Source organism: Drosophila persimilis, unplaced genomic scaffold (assembly GCF_003286085.1).
Source record: "Drosophila persimilis strain 14011-0111.01,24,50 unplaced genomic scaffold, DperRS2 tig00000000-arrow-pilon, whole genome shotgun sequence".
NCBI classification, from domain to species: Eukaryota; Metazoa; Arthropoda; class Insecta; order Diptera; family Drosophilidae; genus Drosophila; species Drosophila persimilis.
Window position 1 is genome coordinate 14556239 of NW_020825288.1, and position 18082 is coordinate 14574320.

Sequence of the window (18082 nt, forward strand, 5' to 3'; positions counted from 1 at the left end):
CAAGGTAAAAGGATAAATATCACCCAGTAACCACCAACACCTTCACGCAATCGTAGGCATATTCGTTAACTGAATATTTAGAAAGAGATTGTTGAAGCCACATATGCAACATTTTAAAAACCGATTTATCTGAACTCTACTACCCCCTTGAAACCTCCATCCACCTGTCATGTCGATGTCTATAGAAAAACACGAACACACTGGAGATCATACCTGTGAGTCATAAATATCTTGAGACCTTACGTCCCCATATACATATGTGACCTTTCTGCATGCCACTCTCTCTCTCACTCTCTTTCTCCTTATACATATATACTCGTATCTGTATGTGTCTTTATGTGTCTGCTTAATATGCAGTTTATCAATTTCCATTTTCCACTCAATTGCATCCCGACGGGCAATTTAGCATAAGCATTTTTGCCAACTCATTGAAACGCTCAAGAACACAAGAACACAAGAACACACGAGTACTCCTAGTTCTTCAAATGGATATGTGGGCGTGGTACTTGAGCGTTTCATTGAATTTTCGATGTGTACTCGTATTTTCTGTGTGTGTATCTATCTATCTTTGTGTAGCTTTTCCCCGAATCCAACTTCAGTTGAGGCTTCTCTCTGTTTATTTCAGCCCGCATCCTTTTATGTATTGTACCTCCATATGCTTTTAATTGGTTACCATTTTCAGCTAATTGTGGCGTGTGCGTTCCTCCGGTTCTATTTGAATTGGAAATTAAATTGAAGTACAATATAATCAAAGTATACATATCGGATAATTATATGTTTTGCGCGCGACTCCGCTTTAATCTTTATTCTCTCTTCCATTGGCTGGCTATTTCCATGCGACACTGTCCGCTTCACCTTACCCGAATATCTATCTGTCCACCTCTGTGTTTGCTCCAATTATCCGTAGCACTCCACCGCACCGCACTATCGTTTTTGGATGCAAACACACACCCAATATCAATATCAGTTTCAATATCTATCTATCTATATCTATACCTATGCCATGTATGCTTAAGATACTCTGTTGTGGGGGGGATGATGGGTTTGGTTGCATGCGAAGTCGAAGATGAATTCTATTTTGTGGCAGAGATCTAAATTTCCGTTTACTTCCCTGTCGACGCCGCTTCTGCTGCCATTGGCCAGACGATGAACTTCAAGCTAAAATCCAAGAGGTAGAGAAGAAGAACACCAAGGATTTAACCGAGCTGGACCGCATCCTGCTGCTGAGTAAGCCCAGGAACGGAGAGCTGTCCACCTCCCATATCCGCATCCGAGAGAGCAAGGAATTTAGGGTAAGTCCGAAACTCCGGTAAGTCCGGGGGCGCTGTCGGGGGCAAGCCCACACGTATCGTACACTTGATTTGATTAGATCCGAGACAAAGGACAATGCAAATGAAAAGCAATTCAATTCACTTGACGGCTAAGCAACAACAACGGGAATCACTGCCAAATCCCAGCACACATTTACATCGGGTTAAGTGAATGCGTGCACGGCACCCAGCGGACACACCAGACACACCCATAATGACAGGCGGCTATCCTTATCCTGTTGCCAGATCAAGTTACGGCTAACCGGTCCTCAGGTGCCAGGCAAATAAGCACCTAATTGTGTGTAAATCTCCAAATGACACTTTGTGTGTTCTGCCTGTCTGTCTGTCTGTTAGACAGACTTTTTATTCTTGCGTATACGTGACGTGCGTATGAGTAATGTCTGTGTGTCTCTCTCTCTCTCTCGCTCTCGCCACAGGCTACTGTCGACAAACTGGTGGCCAAGGCGAATACTTCAGCCGTGCTCGGCACATCCTCGTGGAAGGAACAGTTCAAAGATGCCCTCACCGTCATCCCAGGTACAAACGCCCGCTGCTCTTCATGACATCATCATCGAATAACAACGAACTAACATTTGCATTTTTCAGCCGATGAAAGCGAGTTCGATGATGCGGACGAAGATGTGGAGGAGGTGGTGCCCAGCTGCCTCAGCTACATCAGCCACTTTGTCTGCCTATTCTGGAAGGTTCTCTTTGCATTTGTGCCGCCCACAAGTGAGTCTCGTTGTGCAGGCTGCAGACTGTGGCCTGCAGACTCCTGTTTCTATTCCTAACTATGACTCTATTCCCCTTAGACATTTCCGGCGGCTATGTGACCTTTTTGGTTTCGATAACTGTCATTGGTATCATCACCGCCGTCATTGGGGATGCCGCCTCCTACTTCGGTTGCGCCCTCAATATCAAGGATTCGGTTACAGCCATCCTCTTCGTGGCCCTGGGCACCAGCATACCAGGTAAGCTTCTGGGGCAGCGATCCCCCACCTGACAGACACTCTTACATGCCTGACACTCGATTCGTTTCGGTTTAGATACATTTGCCAGCATGATTGCGGCCAAGCACGACGAGGGTGCCGATAACTGCATCGGCAATGTCACGGGCAGCAATGCGGTCAACGTATTCCTGGGCATTGGGCTGGCCTGGTCCATTGCCTCCATTTACCACATGTCCCATGGCGGGACCTTCAACGTGGAGCCGGGAACGTAAGTCTGCCTTTGACACTTTCAAATTTCAATGATAAAATGAATACTTACACGATTCTCGTCCTTTGACAGGATTGGCTTTGCTGTGGGACTCTTCGTGGCCGAGGCTTTGGTTGCCATCGCTGTGATCATGTCCCGGCGCTGGAACAAGAACATTGGTGCGGAGCTGGGCGGTCCAAGGGGATCCAAGTACTTCTGCGCTTCGATCCTGGTGTTCCTCTGGGTATTCTATGTAACCATCTGCACTTTGGAGGCCTACGACATCATCCGGATCTAAGCGGACCACACCACCCGAATGGCGTTGGTTCAAAGGAAACGTATCGGCAGGACAGAAACGAGAACAAAAACCACACGCGAAGAGGCTGTTCGAAACAGTTTTATAAATGTAAACTTATATATATCCGCATATGCACTGCACTGTGCTGTGCCATATATATATTGATATTTATTGTGTAAAATTTATGTTAATACTAAGAGTAAAATCGTAATGTTTAACTAGGTTTGTAAGTCGGGCTTATTTTAAATATTGTGTACTATTTTACGATTATCTTACATTACATTACTCTCTTTATTTATATATATATATATTCGATATGAATTGTAAATACAGAAAGGCTGCCACAGCTCAGCAATCTTGTAATTGTAACGAGATCATTCATTGTTATGCCATATATACTTAATTATACACACATACTCTAAACATACAATATATATTTATTATTATATCATTCTGCGTACAACTTAAGTCATTGTTGTTGTTTGTTAAAGCTGTACTTAATCCACAAGTCCGCAAACGCGTGGAGGGGGACACTGAGATACCGATACCGATACCGATACCGATACCGATACCGATACCGCCCTCGTCCGTTTGAATTAGAATTTAATTTTGAAATTGAAATCGTCTCTCCATCTGTCAGAAATCGTTGTTAATTTAATACATGTGTAAGTTTTAGCAGAAAAAATTAAAAGTTTTAGTCAACAGAAAAACCCCTAAGCTAAATACTACTACGACTACCACATCTACTACTACTACTACTACTACTACTACTATTCGTACTATTAATACTTAGGCAGTCTCCTACCCAACAACTAGTTCTAGTCCCTCCATACTAACTCTTTTCTTGAACTCTGACCAAACCAAGTGGCGGCACTACTTACTAGCGATTAGCCCCGAAAGACCATCAGTGTTTGCACACTGCACACTACTTACAATAACAGGAGCACTAATCAATTTACTTAAACAACAACAAAAAAAAAGACTTTCAATTTGCTTATGTCGCCTGGCAGTGATCGAACGAAATCGAAGTAGAGAAAAACCGGATATTAAGGCAAACACCAAAACCGACAAATAGATGAAATGAATGAGAAACAAAACAAAAAGTGAATGTACGAGTACGAGTAATCAAAATGTAACTAGCAGGTACATATTTTTTGTATAATGTACTATGTATTTTTTCATATATATTGTAGCAAAATTCTAGCTAAATAATGGGGAGAGGAGAAGAGAAGAGAAGAGAGGAGATGAGAGGAAAGGAAACCTAATGATATTTATAGCCATGCATAAATTTGTATTATATGGGGAACTTGCTGATAGAACTTCGCCAAATTTAGACGTAAATTGACGTAATTAATTACCAAATACATATACAAATGCATATACGAGTATGAACGATAAAACAGTGGAATACAAATATAATAATTATAGCTGAAATATGTATGTATGTATGTATTAAATTATATTGTCAATGTTTACTGCTAGATATTATAATTAAATTTCTTTTAAAATTTATTTCAATCGTTTGTTCTATTTTTTTTAAGCTTAATTTCTCGTTGTTTAAGCGCAAATATTGAGACACGATAAGATCACAAATGTTTGTATGTAGTCATAGGATTGATCAAGGATATTCAATGGATATTACTGCAGTTAACATGCGATTCGGGGGAATCGTCCACGGGTCGGGGGTCAGGGTAAGTCTGGCAAGGAAATCAATAGAATAGAATAGCAAATAGCAGATAGCAGATTGGATGAATAATGTATGGAATAGAAGTGCCGAACAGCAGTAAACCGTAAACAATATAACACATAAAAAAATTCATCAATATATCTATAGTCGTACAAGTGGGCAGACATACAGACCTATATTTATCTATAGACGATTATATTCAAATGGAAAAGGCAAATAAAGCGATAAAAGTGCTTCCGATATAGGATGTAGGGTACGTCTGAAGGACTTCGAGTAGAAAGAGCAGCGGCAGAAACTGGACGAACAGATTATTAAGTATATAAACGTTTCGATTATATTCACTTCTTTTCCAAATACTTTTTATATGTGTAATTTCCAATATGTTTGTTCATTTCAAATTTTCGATTTCCTTTCCTTAGATGTACGATGAATGAATATGATATATTTATGTAGATCTGGTATGCTTGGATCGGCAAACGAGTGTTGGTTAATATGTGTATGTGTATTGTACAATATTAATAATTTGCTGTTTGTTATCGTGTATTTTCGAATTCAAATTATACCTGCATTTTTTATATGTATACTTATGAATGTGATTTTACCCAAAAAAAAACCAAAAACCAAAAACCAAGGCAAATGCAAAATATATATTCGTACGCCCAGACTATATCAAATATTCAAGAAGCAAAGCAAAGTAAATTAATCAAATAGCAGATCGAATACATAAGATACATATGTATGTATGTATACATATATGTAGCTTCTGTAGCATACTACTATATATATATGAATGCAGTTAGATCTGTAGCCATCTTAGTAACGGTATCTTTTTGGCTCTGGGCACAGAGATCAGAGGCCAGAGGCAGAGCTAGAGCTCGCTATCTCTCTCTTCACTACAATACAATATAAGAACTTGAATATTCACTTTGAGAATTTACATACTCGTACTTTAGGGCAGGCATCAGAAGTAATGCTTATCGTTTTACTACCCAATCGTATAGCGCCAAGAGTCTATCGCCTAGAGTAACAACAATAATGGCATCGCTCAGCAGTGCTGCCTACCATACCATACCCGAATGTGAATGTATTTCCAGGCATGTTAACCCAATGAAAACCCAATAAACTACACATTAAACCGAATGCGATTGTCGATCTTTGTTTTTTTCTTTCCCAATTCTCTCATTTCCAAGAAGGCTGGAAAGGTCTGGTCTGGTCCTCTTATCATCTAGCAGCTGACTTATCGCTATGGGAAACTGGGCGCTGTTACGCAACCCTTATCATCAGCCGGAGACGGAGACGGAGAGGAGACCCAAAAAAGCTGCACAAGATAAGCGGGGAAATCAGCGTAGAAAGCTGGTTGCGGAAGATGAGCGGGCGAGAGCAGACAACGAGAGCACAATGAAGCGGAAAGATAAAGTTGTTTACGGGATTTCGAATAGCAATAAAACAAATGGAACTGCCTCTCGCGCGGCTAATTTAAGTTGAAACAAAACCCAAAGGCAGTCACCAGTTGTCCGCCAGTGCGCCACGGAGCAATCTCAGCCGCATTGCAGTCGGTCGCCTTTGAGGGAATGTAGAGAGAAGTGTTTGTAATCCAGGGAAAGTCCTGACAGACAAACAAACAGACAGACGGAGAAGACGAGGCAAATATGTCCTGTGATGAGAAAACAGCGCTGCTGGCATCGCAGCAAGGACACCAGCAACGCCAGCACATCATTGTTTTGCCAAGGGATCCAAAGGATTATGAACCCATTTTCACAACTGCTGAGTAAACGCTTTCTGTCGCATTTCATTAAAAAATAACTTTGTTACACAGCGTTTCTCCCCACTCCCAACCCCCCCTCCCCCCGACCAGCTACTCATACGGTCTGACGCTGGAGGAGCTGCTGCCCTTTGCCCTGGATCCCTGGTGGCAGAGTGTGCGGCGTCTCTGCTCTTTCTGCCTCGGGTTTATCTTCCTGCTGACCCTCTTCGCCGCCTTGGTACTGGCGCACTCCAACGATGGCTGTCGGTCAAATAGAGCAATTAGCACGACCGTCAGCGGCCCCGGCAGCGGCACCACAAACAACATCACGTTCCCGTTCTCGTCGCCATCCACATTCCCTCCGCCAGTGGCCTTGGCATCCAATGGCACTCAGCTGCTGCTGGCCAGTTTATAGCTAATCCCCATAGCTCTTGGGGGATGCCGCAATACCACCCATAGGATTACATCAGCCGCGCTCCCAATACGCATCTGTTTGGCTTTCCGGCAACGACTACGGACTACGGCTTTCCCACTCGACTACGAGTATTCCATTTGCTGACTAAGCGATAAGCTTAGCACTGAGGCAGTACGGAATCGATTCGTGTTTGATTACAAGCTTACTTTAATTGTCATTATTTGCTATTAATTTATATTTTTAATAAGTACAATTAGACACGACTATACGAGTATGTAATATGCACTTTAAAAGGCAAGTAAATAGGAATTGAAGTGCCTTATCATGATGTTGTTGCTGGGCAGCTAAAGGACGCTGTCCGGAATGGAATGCCCGGAAACTGCAGATTCGTTTTGGATTTTCACAATTATTTGGCATTTTTTCATACAACAATGGGTTTTTAGCCGATCCTATTCAACCTCATACATTTCCAACACTTCCTGGATCCAGCGTGACATTGATTGCTCTCTTCGACTCCTTTGATATTACCCGCACCGCCTTGTCCGCCCGACTGATACTCGTCCTGTGGAGCTCTGGCGCCTGCTTGGCCTCTGACCAGGCCTCGAGATCCAAGTTGAAGCCCGGCAAATCCTGACAGTTGACGTAGCGATTGTCATCCACTCGATGACGCTCCATGACACTCTCTCGAATTCGCGTTATTCCATCCGAATTTCGGCAGATGATGGCGGCCAGACTTGTCTTGTAGATCTCCGTCAGTTGTCCTGCACAATCAAGGATTGACCAACGACTAGGCACTACTTCAGTTTGACAGAACTCACCTTTGGTGAACCTCTGGGGTCCCATTTTCCGCTCGTACCAGTGGGAGTCGCCCAGCTTGAGGCGCAGGAACTGGTCGGAGACCATGCAGCTCAGCAGCGGACCAAAGATGGCACCCTCGAGCGGTGGCTCGCTGACGGCTCCCGTATAGACATCCACATCCTGCGGGGATCTAAGGGTCAGACGGGTTAAACGGAGGGGAAAGTCAGTGTGTCTTTGCAATGCACTCACTCATATATCTGCTTGATGGACGCCAGTGTGGCGTTGTCAACGGCCTGGGCCATCTGCTCCCAGGTGTCCACCGGGGGCAGGCGGCAGTGACGCCGGAAGACCGGATAGGCGGGTATACCATGATCGCGACCACGCTGAATGTTCAGAGAGACCAAGTCCAGACCGCAAAGTGGAACCGGATCGTCGGGATTGCCTTCAAACAGTTTCTGGGTGACCTCCAGAGAGAAGAAGCGATCCACGCGCATCACTGGCGTATTGGCAGCTGTATTCAGGGCGTGGTCAATGCCGTGTTCATTCCACAGCGAGAAAGGATTGAAGAGCATCTTGTGCAGCTCTATTGCCTCGGGCGTACTATTGTCCCGAGAAACATTGAACAGACCCGGCAGCAGGGTGTGGGCAAACCGGAAGGCGGCCGCAGCAAAACAATTGGCAATGCTGGGATCCACCTGGGGATCGTAGGTATCCGGCTCGTCGAGATTGTGGCTGGCCGGTAGCAGACCCTTGACCCGAGTGAGATTCCTGCCGAGCAGCACCGGCAGGAACTCATTGTAGGTGACGTGGGCCATCTGTGCGCCGACAATCTTACGAGCCTCCTGGTAGATCCGCTCATCGTCCCAGTTGGGATTCACTTCGTGCAGGCTTCGAGCCAGATTATTGTGGTGCCTGGCCCAAAGCAGGTGCATGGAGGTGAGCAGCAGATTCTCGTTGGCCCTATCGTCGCCAGACTCGAAGCAGTACTTGCCCTGTCGTGTCATCTGGACGCGATTGCAGCCATCTGCCGGATTGGACGAGATCGGAAGCAGCTCTCGTCCGTCGTCAGTTAGGAACATGCGCAACGTGCCGTTGATGAAGCTCCGAAGCTGGTTCTGCCGCTGCTCCAGATTGCCGTACACCACAGAGGCATCAATGAAAGCGGTGGCCTGGTTCAGCTGCATCCTCGGCCCGAATCTGCCCATGGGCGCCGGCGCAGAGCGAACAAAGTTCATGCAGGTGACATTGTACCGCTTGTAGTAGGGATCGTCGGGGAGTATCTCCACGGGAAAGCACTCTGGGTGCTGTTCGCGTGTGGCTGCCGCACAACAGTTGATGGACTCGCCCTCTTGGGATGTGGTCAGCGATGTGGCGGTGATATCGTGGTCCATGAACTGGCCGAAGACCGCCAGCATCACGGTGAAGTTTGAGTCCGTCTCGTAGCTGGAACGATGAATCTTCAGGGAGACTTGGCGTGCCGGCGGCAGGTGTCCATCGTGACTGGTCCTGGGAGCTGCAATGCCATCGGAGTAGTCCGGTGCCACCATGCGGCGGTAGGGCACCATCGAGGCTCCAAATGTGCGCGGATGCTCTTTGTTATTGCAGACGCCAGTAGATCGCCTGTAGCGGGCATTGAAGTCGCAGTCCAACCGGAGCACAGTGGGATCCGGCAGCACGATCTGTGGGCCCCAGCCAATATTACTTCGACCCGGCTGCTTGGTATAGTTGAATCTTCGGGCAATGTCCATGGTCGCCTGGTTCTCTACGTAACCACGACGGGCCAGTTTCCGAGCCTCTGGATTGGTGCTCAGGGAACGATAGTGCCGGAACGCTGGCGTGTTGACCTCATTCGGCTGTAGGCCTTCCTCCAATATCTCACGATCCCCCAGCGCCTTGATGCCGACGCCAACTGATCGAGCCTCCTCATGACGATCGACAGCCGCCTGTTTTAGGGCCCAATCCGCTTCCGGCTCATCTGGAATTGGTGTCGTCGGTGGTAGCTCCATCTCTGTTCCATTTATAGCCAAGAAAAAGCTGGGACCACCATCCGTGTTGCTGAGCGAGTCGTCGAACAACAGGGCCAGGCCCAAGGCGACAAACACAATGACTCTGCGGACAGGAAAATAAATTCACTTGGTGGCTAAGACATTGGGAAATCTGGGAAATACTTGTCCCTTTCGGGTTTCCCCACTCACATGAATGTAATTCCCATGCAACACTGGAACTGTTTCATTTTGCTGCGACGCGAACGCGGTGAGACACCGCCTGGAAATACGTGTTCTGGTCCTTGATAAGGAGGCAGCGCCACATAACCAGAGCCACTGGCTACGGCGGCGGTGAGTGGCGTTGTTTCGTCCGTCATGATCGAAGCTGAACTGATGCGCGCACTGATGAAGGGCCAGTGGCCCACGGCGACTCGACTGTAAAGTTGCGCCAACCCAACACTTAGAGGGCTTCCTCTCCGTTCGCCACACTTCAGATACTTTCGCCGGCAGCTCCGCGTTTTGCCAGTGTGCTTGAGGCTGACGAACAAACCCAGTATATAATATATTATAATCCCAGCGGTTGAGCAGAGGAGTAACGAAGCTGGCCACTGTCCACCAGCCCACAAGCCGCATCAGTTCAAAAACAGTCCACCTTTAACTTAAAGCTTAAACTTTAATAAATGTAAATTCTTGTGTATGCAACACATAATTAGACTTCCATGTCTTTTGGCTTTTAGAATATATTAGCCTCATACTCGTCAGTTTCAAGAGATATTGGAACGACTTGTTCTTCGGCAGATAGACCAGTTCTGTGTTCTCCAGAAACTCTTCCATGGATTATAGATAGATGTCGCATTACTGACCCATAAGCTCCGCGATTTCAATGATTTTGAAGAGCATTCCAGGGTATAATTGTGATCATTGTCGATCCAGTTGCACACCAGATCTTGTGTCGCAGATCGTACGGCTGCTCCATAAAGCTCAGAAGCCCAAAGGCCTTGGCACTTCGATGGCAGTGTCGTTTTTGTTGGCGATGTATACTTTTTAGACCTAATGGTCTGTCCAGACTTACATCAATTATATCCTAAGATTTGAGCACTTTCTGTGCTACTGGGTCAAGGCCAAGAATCAACTACAACTGATACTCGTTGAGCGTTAGATCAGTATTAATCTTGTCCACTCCTTCTCGTTTTGCGACATCACCTTTGCCGCCCGCTCGTAGGTGCCGTTGAATATAAGCTGAATCCAGCCCAGTAATGGATGGTCGCGCATGAACTGCGCCAGTGCTAACTGGTTGCCCTTGAAGCGCTCGAATACCTAGCCATGACGCTGCTGCCGAAGATACAAACTAATGGCAAACTGTAAGACATTAAACTCCTTGTATTTGCGCGTGTACTCATCCGAGCGTTCTTTGTCATTGGTCACATCGCATATTGGCCAACAATAATAATAACCTGTTCCCAAGTGCTCGAAGGCAAGGGTTTTGTCACATAGCTCAAAATCCACCAAGCCAACTGATTTCGGGCTTAATGGTCTTGTGGTGCCATTTCGTCGGCCATTAGTGAGGCCTACTTGCAGAAATACCAAAGTGCAGGTCCTGGTCACAGCAAGGTACCCCTGTTCCCCAGGCACATTTATGAGTTGAACAAAGCCCTGAACAGCTAAGATCACGTTAAGTCTGCTGCAGCAGAGACGGCTATGTATGATGCCATTTGCCGACCGTCCTTCTGGACGAGTCCTTCAAGGCCTCGATCACAACGACGGGAAGGGGGTGGGGTAACCTCTACACAACATTCTAGTTCGACTGGATGCAGGGTACCGAATGGGTGGATCGCACAGAAAAACTATGCCGGCTGTTGGGAAAAGTGTTCTCAATCATTTTCACATATGCAAGACCTCAGTTTACACACCTGTTGTTTGGGGCGTCCCGAAAGTGGACAGCAGCTCGAGTTGCCGGTGGAATCCTTGCGATGACTCGCCTCAATTACAGCTGGTAGCTATGATAAACACTGATAACACTGATAAAGGCATATTTTGTTGTTTTACGCGATCCTGAGATCCTCCGAAATATATCGTCTCATTTTCAAAATATACCGATGAACTTATACCCACTCAACCCCTCTCTATTTAAACAAGGGAACAACTTGAGCTAAGTTTCGGAATATAATAATGTTTGCTAATTCTTCCTGCAGATTCATCCTATCCATCCTCTTTAGTTATAAAAAAACCGCGATATCTATCATATATAACACTTGAACTGCGCTAAATTTCTTCAAGTTTCATAATATTCGTGTGTGTTTTGATACATATACCAACTGGTCGGCAATGGGCTTTTAACTAAATTATAAACTTTAACGAACGATAGCCGTAAGGCTATCACATGTTCAGATAAGACAGGCTAAGCCTAATGTCATACGACCATGATTCATACAGGTCCAATTCGTAACCGATTCAAAACCTTAACATTAAGAAATAGTCATTGCTATGCAGGGTGATCCTTCCATACGCAGGTTTTTTTCGCTTTCAAATCGTATTTATGTGCATCACTTATTCCAATGTATTGCATTTAAATCGTTTTCACTCATTCACTTTCAAGCTATTTCTATTTGGCGCGCACCACTCGTATCTAGTCGATAGTATCGATTGAACCGGTAGGCAGCGAAATAGGGTATACAAATACCATACTGCGGTTGCCAAGCAACAAGTCTTCAAATATTGTTGCGACTGTTTTTTTGTTGAACTTCTTTGTTTAAACCTTGTTTTAGTCAAAATACAAGAAATGGGAGTACTTAAAAGTAGCTAGTCTTGTAGAAAATTTATTCATCAATAGAATAAAATTATGTGGGAAGAGCTGAAGGTTTTATCTATCTAGTAATATTCAAAGGAATATCAAAAACGCGGAATATGTGTAATATAACTTGAATTCGTCAGTATATTTACGGTATATTTTAAAAATGAGACGGTATATTTTGGTATATTTCCGGCGGTCGGACGGTATATTTTACCGATAAATCCACTACCCTTGCTAAGAATTTCACTCGATTTCGTAAACAAAAATTTAACATTAAGTCAAAATAGATGGCAACTTGGACGCAAAACGAGCCGACTGGCGTCAGCAAACGTAGGCGATGGAATCTAGAAGGTATGTACCATAGCCCGCAAATCAGGATGCTCAATGCAAGGCAGGCATAACTCAACAATTCAAACATGATTACAGATCGAGCCTCACTAAACAAATTGAAGAACCATATTGCCCAGGAGGGATGCCCCCAGATGCAATATGATTTGGCCAAGCAGATTTTGGACAACGCAATAGGCTAGTGACAACCTCGAATTATAATGGATCCGAAAGTAAACTATAATTTTCTTAAACAGAGCCGAATATGGACAAAATCGAACAGTACCAGAAAGCCGTAAATTGGCTCGTCACCGCGGCTCACAATGGCCATGAGGATTCAGCCAAGCTGCTAAAAAATTGCTACAGCGACGGCCGTGGCATAACGGCAGAGAACGAGGATGAAGTCCGTAGCTGCCTGTCTATGACGCCAGGGGAGCGGGCGGCCCGAAAAGCAGCTCGTGAACTATTTGCCTGTCTCTCGAACGGAAACGAGCACGTTACACCCAAACAGCTAGAAAGAAAGATGAGATGCATATACAATCTTCAACGTAAACGCCGGAGACTTGAGGACGAAACGTCCGGGTCCAGCAGCGAGGGTGAACCAGAATGTGAGCCCCTGGGTAACGTGGAATCCATGGGGCATGCAAATGTGGAGCATCAACGCTTTATCACCGAGGCAAATCTAGTATCGGCTGCTTCCAACTACAGTGCCGGACGGATGCCCACTGTAAACGACACATTGACACTGTCTGTGCCTGATCCAAGGAGCTTAGACCATGTGCACCCCATTTACCGCATCTTTTTCCACCCGCTCATATTTTTCACCCTGTTTTACCACCGTCTGGTGAACTGCATCATCTCGTTGCCCAGCATATTGCCTGTAAGCGTGCGCCTGGGTCTCCTGATAGCTCTGTCCTGGTGGAGCAGCTTCCAATTGGTGCCACTAATCAGCTACTATTTCAGCGTTGGCATGATGATCTGGGCCACCTGTAAAATGCTAAAGACCAAGCAACAGTTTGTCGACTTTCGAATTTGGTCGGGACTGTTCCTGCGCTATGGCGACAACAACATCGATGCGGGTATAGCGGAGAAGCGCTTCCTGCGGAACAACATGAAGCCGTACGTGTATTATTTTGGAGCCTTCATCTGCAACCTGATTGTGTATCCTCTGGTGGCCGATGGCTGGATGCCCCACTCAGAGCTAACTATAATCTCTGGAGCTTTCACGCTACTCACCATGGGAGGGAGCGTGTATGCCTCGTCTGATCTACTGCCCAACTGGGTGGTGGTTGTCTCCTTTGCCGTCAACGTCTTGGCCAAGTATCCTTATGAGATGGACAAGGTGGTCACATCACGCTGGCGCTTCCTGGACCTGCGTAAACCCACCTTCTCGACATTTGTGATTGGCAACGGCATTGAGTTCTGTCTGAACTGCCGCACAGCATTGTACCTGTTGATTCCCGTGCTCCTGGTGATAATGGCCAAACGTTCACGCTGGCACGGTGTCTACACGCATCTCATTCCACACTGCGTCACGCTCTGCTGGCTGCAAGTGTGCATCGCCACCTCTCAGAGTGCCACCATGTTTGGCGTGATTCGCGGGACTCTCGTCCTCGCCGGGATGGTTTTGTTTCTGCCCCTATTCGGAATAGTGGCGCTCCTCGTTCCGGTCTTCGTGGCCATCAAGACACTCGGGCTTTCCAGCGAGCAGCTTTATTGGGGCGGTGTAGCCATCGCCTGTTTACTCATCATGCTCGGCTCCTATCTTCTCGCCCTAAACCGTGTTACCCAAAAGTATATTACCGTGCTGCAGGTAAGTGGAGTGGCGGTGGCATCCTGTGATACTATACTGTAACTAAATACTTGTAAATCATTTGCAGCTGGTCATGGGTGTGACAATGGCCTGTGTTTTGGTCTTCCCCTACATGACGTCCAGTTTCAAGGACACGCCGCGCTTCAATGCGATGCCACGATTCGGTCTACATTCTCTGTCGGACGTGGACTCACTGCCATGGGATCGTTTCCATTCCCTGTGCGCCCTGCCTTTCGAAGAGGAGCCCAACAAGATAAAGGCCCAGCTGCGTTGCATTCACCTCAATGGCTTGCCCGTGGTCTGGCAGGGCAGCGTCACTAAGGTGGAAATCTCCAAGATCTCTAATATGTTTGAAGATCTCGTCGCCAATTACTTGCCCGCCTGGTTGGGCAGGGCGGTACGCTGCGCTCATGGCGAGGGCATATCGCAGAATTTCCAGTGCAATCGCAACCTTAATGACCAATGCGATGAGTGGGAGCGAGTGATCAAAAAAGTCAATGCTCGAACAGGCAGCTGCACGCTACAAAAATATAACCGCTACGAATATGACCTGCTGGTAAAGGTCGGTAGCAGCAGCGGGGGTGGACTGCTAGGACGCTCGACATCCTCTGAAGTGGTTCTAAAGGCTCACCATGACTTCGGAAACTTCACGCGGCAGCTAAGCCATGGCGACATTGTACTGTTTTACGGCACACTCCATCACTCCCGGATACGGACCAACGATGTGCAAGTTCTGTTGAAGACCATCGAGTGCCGGAAATGTAAGTCGCCAGAGCTAGGTACCGCGAGCATTGAACGACTAATAGGTGCCTCTCCGATGGATGCCCGCCTGCAGGAACTAATGAGGGGCATTAAGTATCTGTTGAATGCGTTGTTGAATCCGTTAATTACGTTTAAGTAAGTTAATTATCAAATAAAAAAGGCAAAGGATTTGATTATCTAAAGCTAATGATCACAAATGTATAGCTCCCTCGATCCCAATTTAGTGACAGTATCAGAAGAACTATCAGAACTCTCGGGCTCAAACTGAAACCTTTCCTGCTTCTCGAGTATTGGGCTGTGATACAGGGCCCGATATATACGAATATAAAAAGCGTTTATTAGTTACACAACAACCAGCAGCAACTTACGGTGGTCCCCGATGGTAAATGCCCAATCTATTAAGATCCCGCGGAACAATTGGGCCATGGGGACGTAGCCATTTTTCATAAACCTATCGTCGTACATCTCTCGTGGTAAGAAGCACCAGCCATTCCCGGACATTCCCAAAAATTGTTGTACTATTGCGTGACGATTTTGATTGCAAGCGTCCGTTAAGACGAACTAGTTCTTTGAACAGTCGCGAACTGAAGTGGATTTTGACGAAGGTTGCTTTTAGTTTTTATTGAACCTTTTTGTTTAAATCTATAGACACAATAAAAATAAATATCAACATCAAGACAGTGGGTATTAAAAGAAACTCCACGAAAATGATAAAAAAGAATTTCAGTTCATTTTGCTGCCAGAAAAAACCATGACTTTTTAAAGACTCTTTAAAGAGCGAACAATGCCGCGGAGGCAAGAATAGCAAGCAGCGAGTTACATCAATGCTGGTAGCTATATGGATGCTTCAGAGAAGCTAAAAATTCTTTTGATTGGAAAAGGTAAAAAACCTCGCTACTTTCGGGGCGTTAAGTCGGTATCCATCGATAATAAAGATAGTTCCAAGGCGCGGGTGACCCGCTTTTTGAAGAATGGATTCCAAAATAAGATAAGCAGTTTCTACGCGCAGGACGGAAAATTCGGCACATCCGAAAGATTTAAAGAGCAAAATTAAATACATCGACTTTCAAATTACAACCGCTTGATCAGGGAATAATTCAAAATTATAGGTGTAACTATCGTAACAGCATCTTAAAATAAGCACTTAACTGTATTTCTATTTATGTTTATGCGATTATATCATATTATAAATACAAATATGTATATTAAATGAAAATTTTTTTCTTATCCACACATTATATTCGTTTTATTCCAGTTTTAACAATTTTAATTCGTTTCTTATCGGTATATTTTCAAAATGAGACGGTATATTTTGGAGGGTCGGACGGTCTGCTCTGTCCTGCTCATATATGAAACGAAATAATGAGTCTGGAGAGCGTAATTTTGAATGTACTATAGACAGGGGTACCTCAAAATCAAGTTATATTTGGAAAAAGTTAATGAATTTACCTTGCATGTGTTTCTGGGCGGTTTGGCCTGTTGTCCACACGGTACTTTTCCTCCCATTTTCCGTTGATATGTAGCAAATGTGTAGATACCGCGTAGTTGACATGTACTAAGTAGAGCAAAATGTAAAAGTTTGTCAAAATTAAATGAACGAGTGAACTAATGAACTGAACTTGTACCAACATCCACTGCATATATATATTTAATTGTATGGATTTCAAAGTGTATTTAGTGGCAAACCGAGCACACGAGCACACGGTGGTAAACTGATAGGCGGCCTGCACATAAGTGAAGATAACTTCAACACAGATACCAACTATTTAACTGTAAACTGTAATCAAAACTCAAGCAAACCCCATCATGATACCGTGCATAAAAAAAGAGTATCAAAACGTGGTGATTAGCACCGGCAACATCATTAACAACGAGCTCGGGCAGCGCAAGTCCAACGAGGAACTGTACGATGGGCTGAAAATAACGCTGCACAGTGACCCAAATGTCGAGCGCGTGGTGGTCGAAATCGACGAGCTGCATGGACGTGTACAGCATGCCACAGAGGAGCTGACCAACAGGCTGACGGAGAACCAACGCAGTGAGATTAGCATCGGCGCCAAGATATTCCTCAACAACAACTCCACGGTGTTCATAGAGCAGGCGGTGGACACCTTACTCAACATACTCAATGTGACGCACGTGGACAACGTGGTGTTGGCCTACCACCCCAATGCGAGTGGCACCACATCGCCCGTTGCCAACGCAACAGCTGAGTCCACAACAGCAGCACCGGCCGTCAAATCTCCGTGCTCTGAGGCAAACCCCGCACCCTCGAGCGTCTCCAACTGGAGCGCTCGGAATGGAGCCCAGGGCGTAATCGAACTCAAGGAACTCTACAGGTCCCTGGAGCAGTATGCACTCAACCAAAAGATCACGCAGCTGGGCATTGCGGACCTCGACGCCGAGGCGCTGGCGGAGCTGCACAAGTCAGCCGCAGTCGCCCCCACCATTGCGCAGGTTAATCTGTCTACCTGCTGCCGTGTGCCCACGGAGCTGCAAGAGTTCTGTGCCGCCCACGACATCCAGCTAAACACACACGGCGATCCCGAGCTGCTGCTGCCGGAGGAACAGTTTTCTGGCCTCGCGCCTGGCTACACAATTGATTGGTCGTTGCGCTACCAAGTTCATGTCCGCTGTCGGGGCGTTCTCACTGCCAAGGGCTATATTGTGGGGGCCTCGCGGCCCATACCCAGTGCCAGCACCAGCGCCAAAGCTAGCGCATAGGCATAGGCATAGTCGAGAGGCAGAAAGAAGCTTAGCTTTAGTTAAAATATTTGTGTGTATACCTGTATACTGTGTCGTAGTTCTGTACTTATTGTTTGTTATACAAAACCCAGATGATCGATTGATTTTATTGTAAACGATTTTTCAAACTTCTTCTGAATATAAAGCGTTTCAAAAACGGCAAACCAGCTCTCGCCCTATATGGCGTTGTATTGTTATTTGTGTCATTTG

At 45.8% G+C, this 18082-nt stretch overlaps 5 protein-coding genes across 12 annotated transcripts in view; 4 read left to right on the forward strand and 1 right to left on the reverse strand.

Annotated features, from left to right (window-relative positions):
• LOC6587917 (sodium/calcium exchanger 3) overlaps positions 1-3035 on the forward strand; it is a 35072-nt gene extending 32037 nt beyond the window's left edge. For 4 of the 7 annotated variants that reach the window (XM_026995097.1, XM_026995096.1, XM_026995095.1 and 1 more), the window contains exons 5-11: positions 186-215; positions 1144-1292; positions 1748-1847; positions 1917-2042; positions 2123-2281; positions 2357-2528; positions 2601-3035. In XM_026995097.1, coding sequence (XP_026850898.1) covers positions 186-215; positions 1144-1292; positions 1748-1847; positions 1917-2042; positions 2123-2281; positions 2357-2528; positions 2601-2805 — 941 coding nt within the window. In that variant the 3' untranslated portion in view covers positions 2806-3035. The remainder of the gene's footprint in view (positions 1-185; positions 216-1143; positions 1293-1747; positions 1848-1916; positions 2043-2122; positions 2282-2356; positions 2529-2600) is intronic. The other 3 variants (XM_026995100.1, XM_026995102.1, XM_026995101.1) reach the window with 2 other exon arrangements.
• A 2975-nt stretch (positions 3036-6010) lies between these two features.
• Positions 6011-6925, forward strand: LOC113565771. The gene is made up of 2 exons (XM_026988889.1): positions 6011-6260; positions 6348-6925. Exons 1-2 carry the CDS (start codon positions 6142-6144, stop codon positions 6649-6651), a joined length of 423 nt encoding a protein of 140 aa, XP_026844690.1. The 5' UTR covers positions 6011-6141; the 3' UTR covers positions 6652-6925.
• LOC6587956 (chorion peroxidase) lies at positions 6841-9851 on the reverse strand. The gene is made up of 4 exons (XM_002013685.2): positions 9645-9851; positions 7699-9558; positions 7470-7639; positions 6841-7412 (listed from the first exon to the last, which is right to left on the reverse strand). Exons 1-4 carry the CDS (start codon positions 9809-9811, stop codon positions 7111-7113), a joined length of 2499 nt encoding a protein of 832 aa, XP_002013721.1. The 5' UTR covers positions 9812-9851; the 3' UTR covers positions 6841-7110.
• A 2626-nt stretch (positions 9852-12477) lies between these two features.
• LOC6588008 (wolframin) lies at positions 12478-15751 on the forward strand. Of its 2 annotated transcripts, XM_026987633.1 has the most exons (4): positions 12478-12576; positions 12652-12750; positions 12810-14365; positions 14433-15328. In XM_026987633.1, the coding sequence occupies exons 1-4, from the start codon at positions 12513-12515 to the stop codon at positions 15264-15266; spliced, it is 2553 nt and encodes an 850-aa protein (XP_026843434.1). In that variant the 5' UTR covers positions 12478-12512; the 3' UTR covers positions 15267-15328. The 2 variants fall into 2 exon arrangements, with proteins under 2 accessions (XP_026843434.1, XP_026843443.1); XM_026987642.1 differs by lacking the exons at positions 12478-12576; positions 12652-12750 and adding an exon at positions 15332-15751 and having other exon boundaries at positions 12897-14365; positions 14433-15262.
• Positions 15752-16802: 1051 nt separating this feature from the next.
• On the forward strand, positions 16803-18040 carry LOC113565375 (glutamate--cysteine ligase regulatory subunit). Its single transcript, XM_026987147.1, has one exon. It carries the CDS (start codon positions 16934-16936, stop codon positions 17849-17851), a length of 918 nt encoding a protein of 305 aa, XP_026842948.1. The 5' UTR covers positions 16803-16933; the 3' UTR covers positions 17852-18040.
• The last annotated feature ends 42 nt before the right edge of the window (positions 18041-18082 follow it).

Bases quoted from the DNA above. Each gene is read 5' to 3' on its own strand.
- LOC113565771 (XM_026988889.1), top strand. From the start codon at position 6,142: ATGTCCTGTGATGAGAAAACAGCGCTGCTGGCATCGCAGCAAGGACAC. The intron at 6,261-6,347 runs GTAAACGCTTTC...CCCCCCGACCAG, and splicing joins CCCATTTTCACAACTGCTGA to CTACTCATACGGTCTGACGC.
- LOC6587956 (XM_002013685.2), bottom strand. From the start codon at position 9,811: ATGACGGACGAAACAACGCCACTCACCGCCGCCGTAGCCAGTGGCTCT. The intron at 9,559-9,644 runs GTGAGTGGGGAA...TCCTGTCCGCAG, and splicing joins TGCATGGGAATTACATTCAT to AGTCATTGTGTTTGTCGCCT. The intron at 7,413-7,469 runs GTGAGTTCTGTC...TTGATTGTGCAG, and splicing joins ACCCCAGAGGTTCACCAAAG to GACAACTGACGGAGATCTAC.
- LOC113565375 (XM_026987147.1), top strand. From the start codon at position 16,934: ATGATACCGTGCATAAAAAAAGAGTATCAAAACGTGGTGATTAGCACC.
- LOC6588008 (XM_026987633.1), top strand. From the start codon at position 12,513: ATGGCAACTTGGACGCAAAACGAGCCGACTGGCGTCAGCAAACGTAGG. The intron at 12,577-12,651 runs GTATGTACCATA...ACATGATTACAG, and splicing joins TAGGCGATGGAATCTAGAAG to ATCGAGCCTCACTAAACAAA. The intron at 12,751-12,809 runs GCTAGTGACAAC...TTTCTTAAACAG, and splicing joins GATTTTGGACAACGCAATAG to AGCCGAATATGGACAAAATC.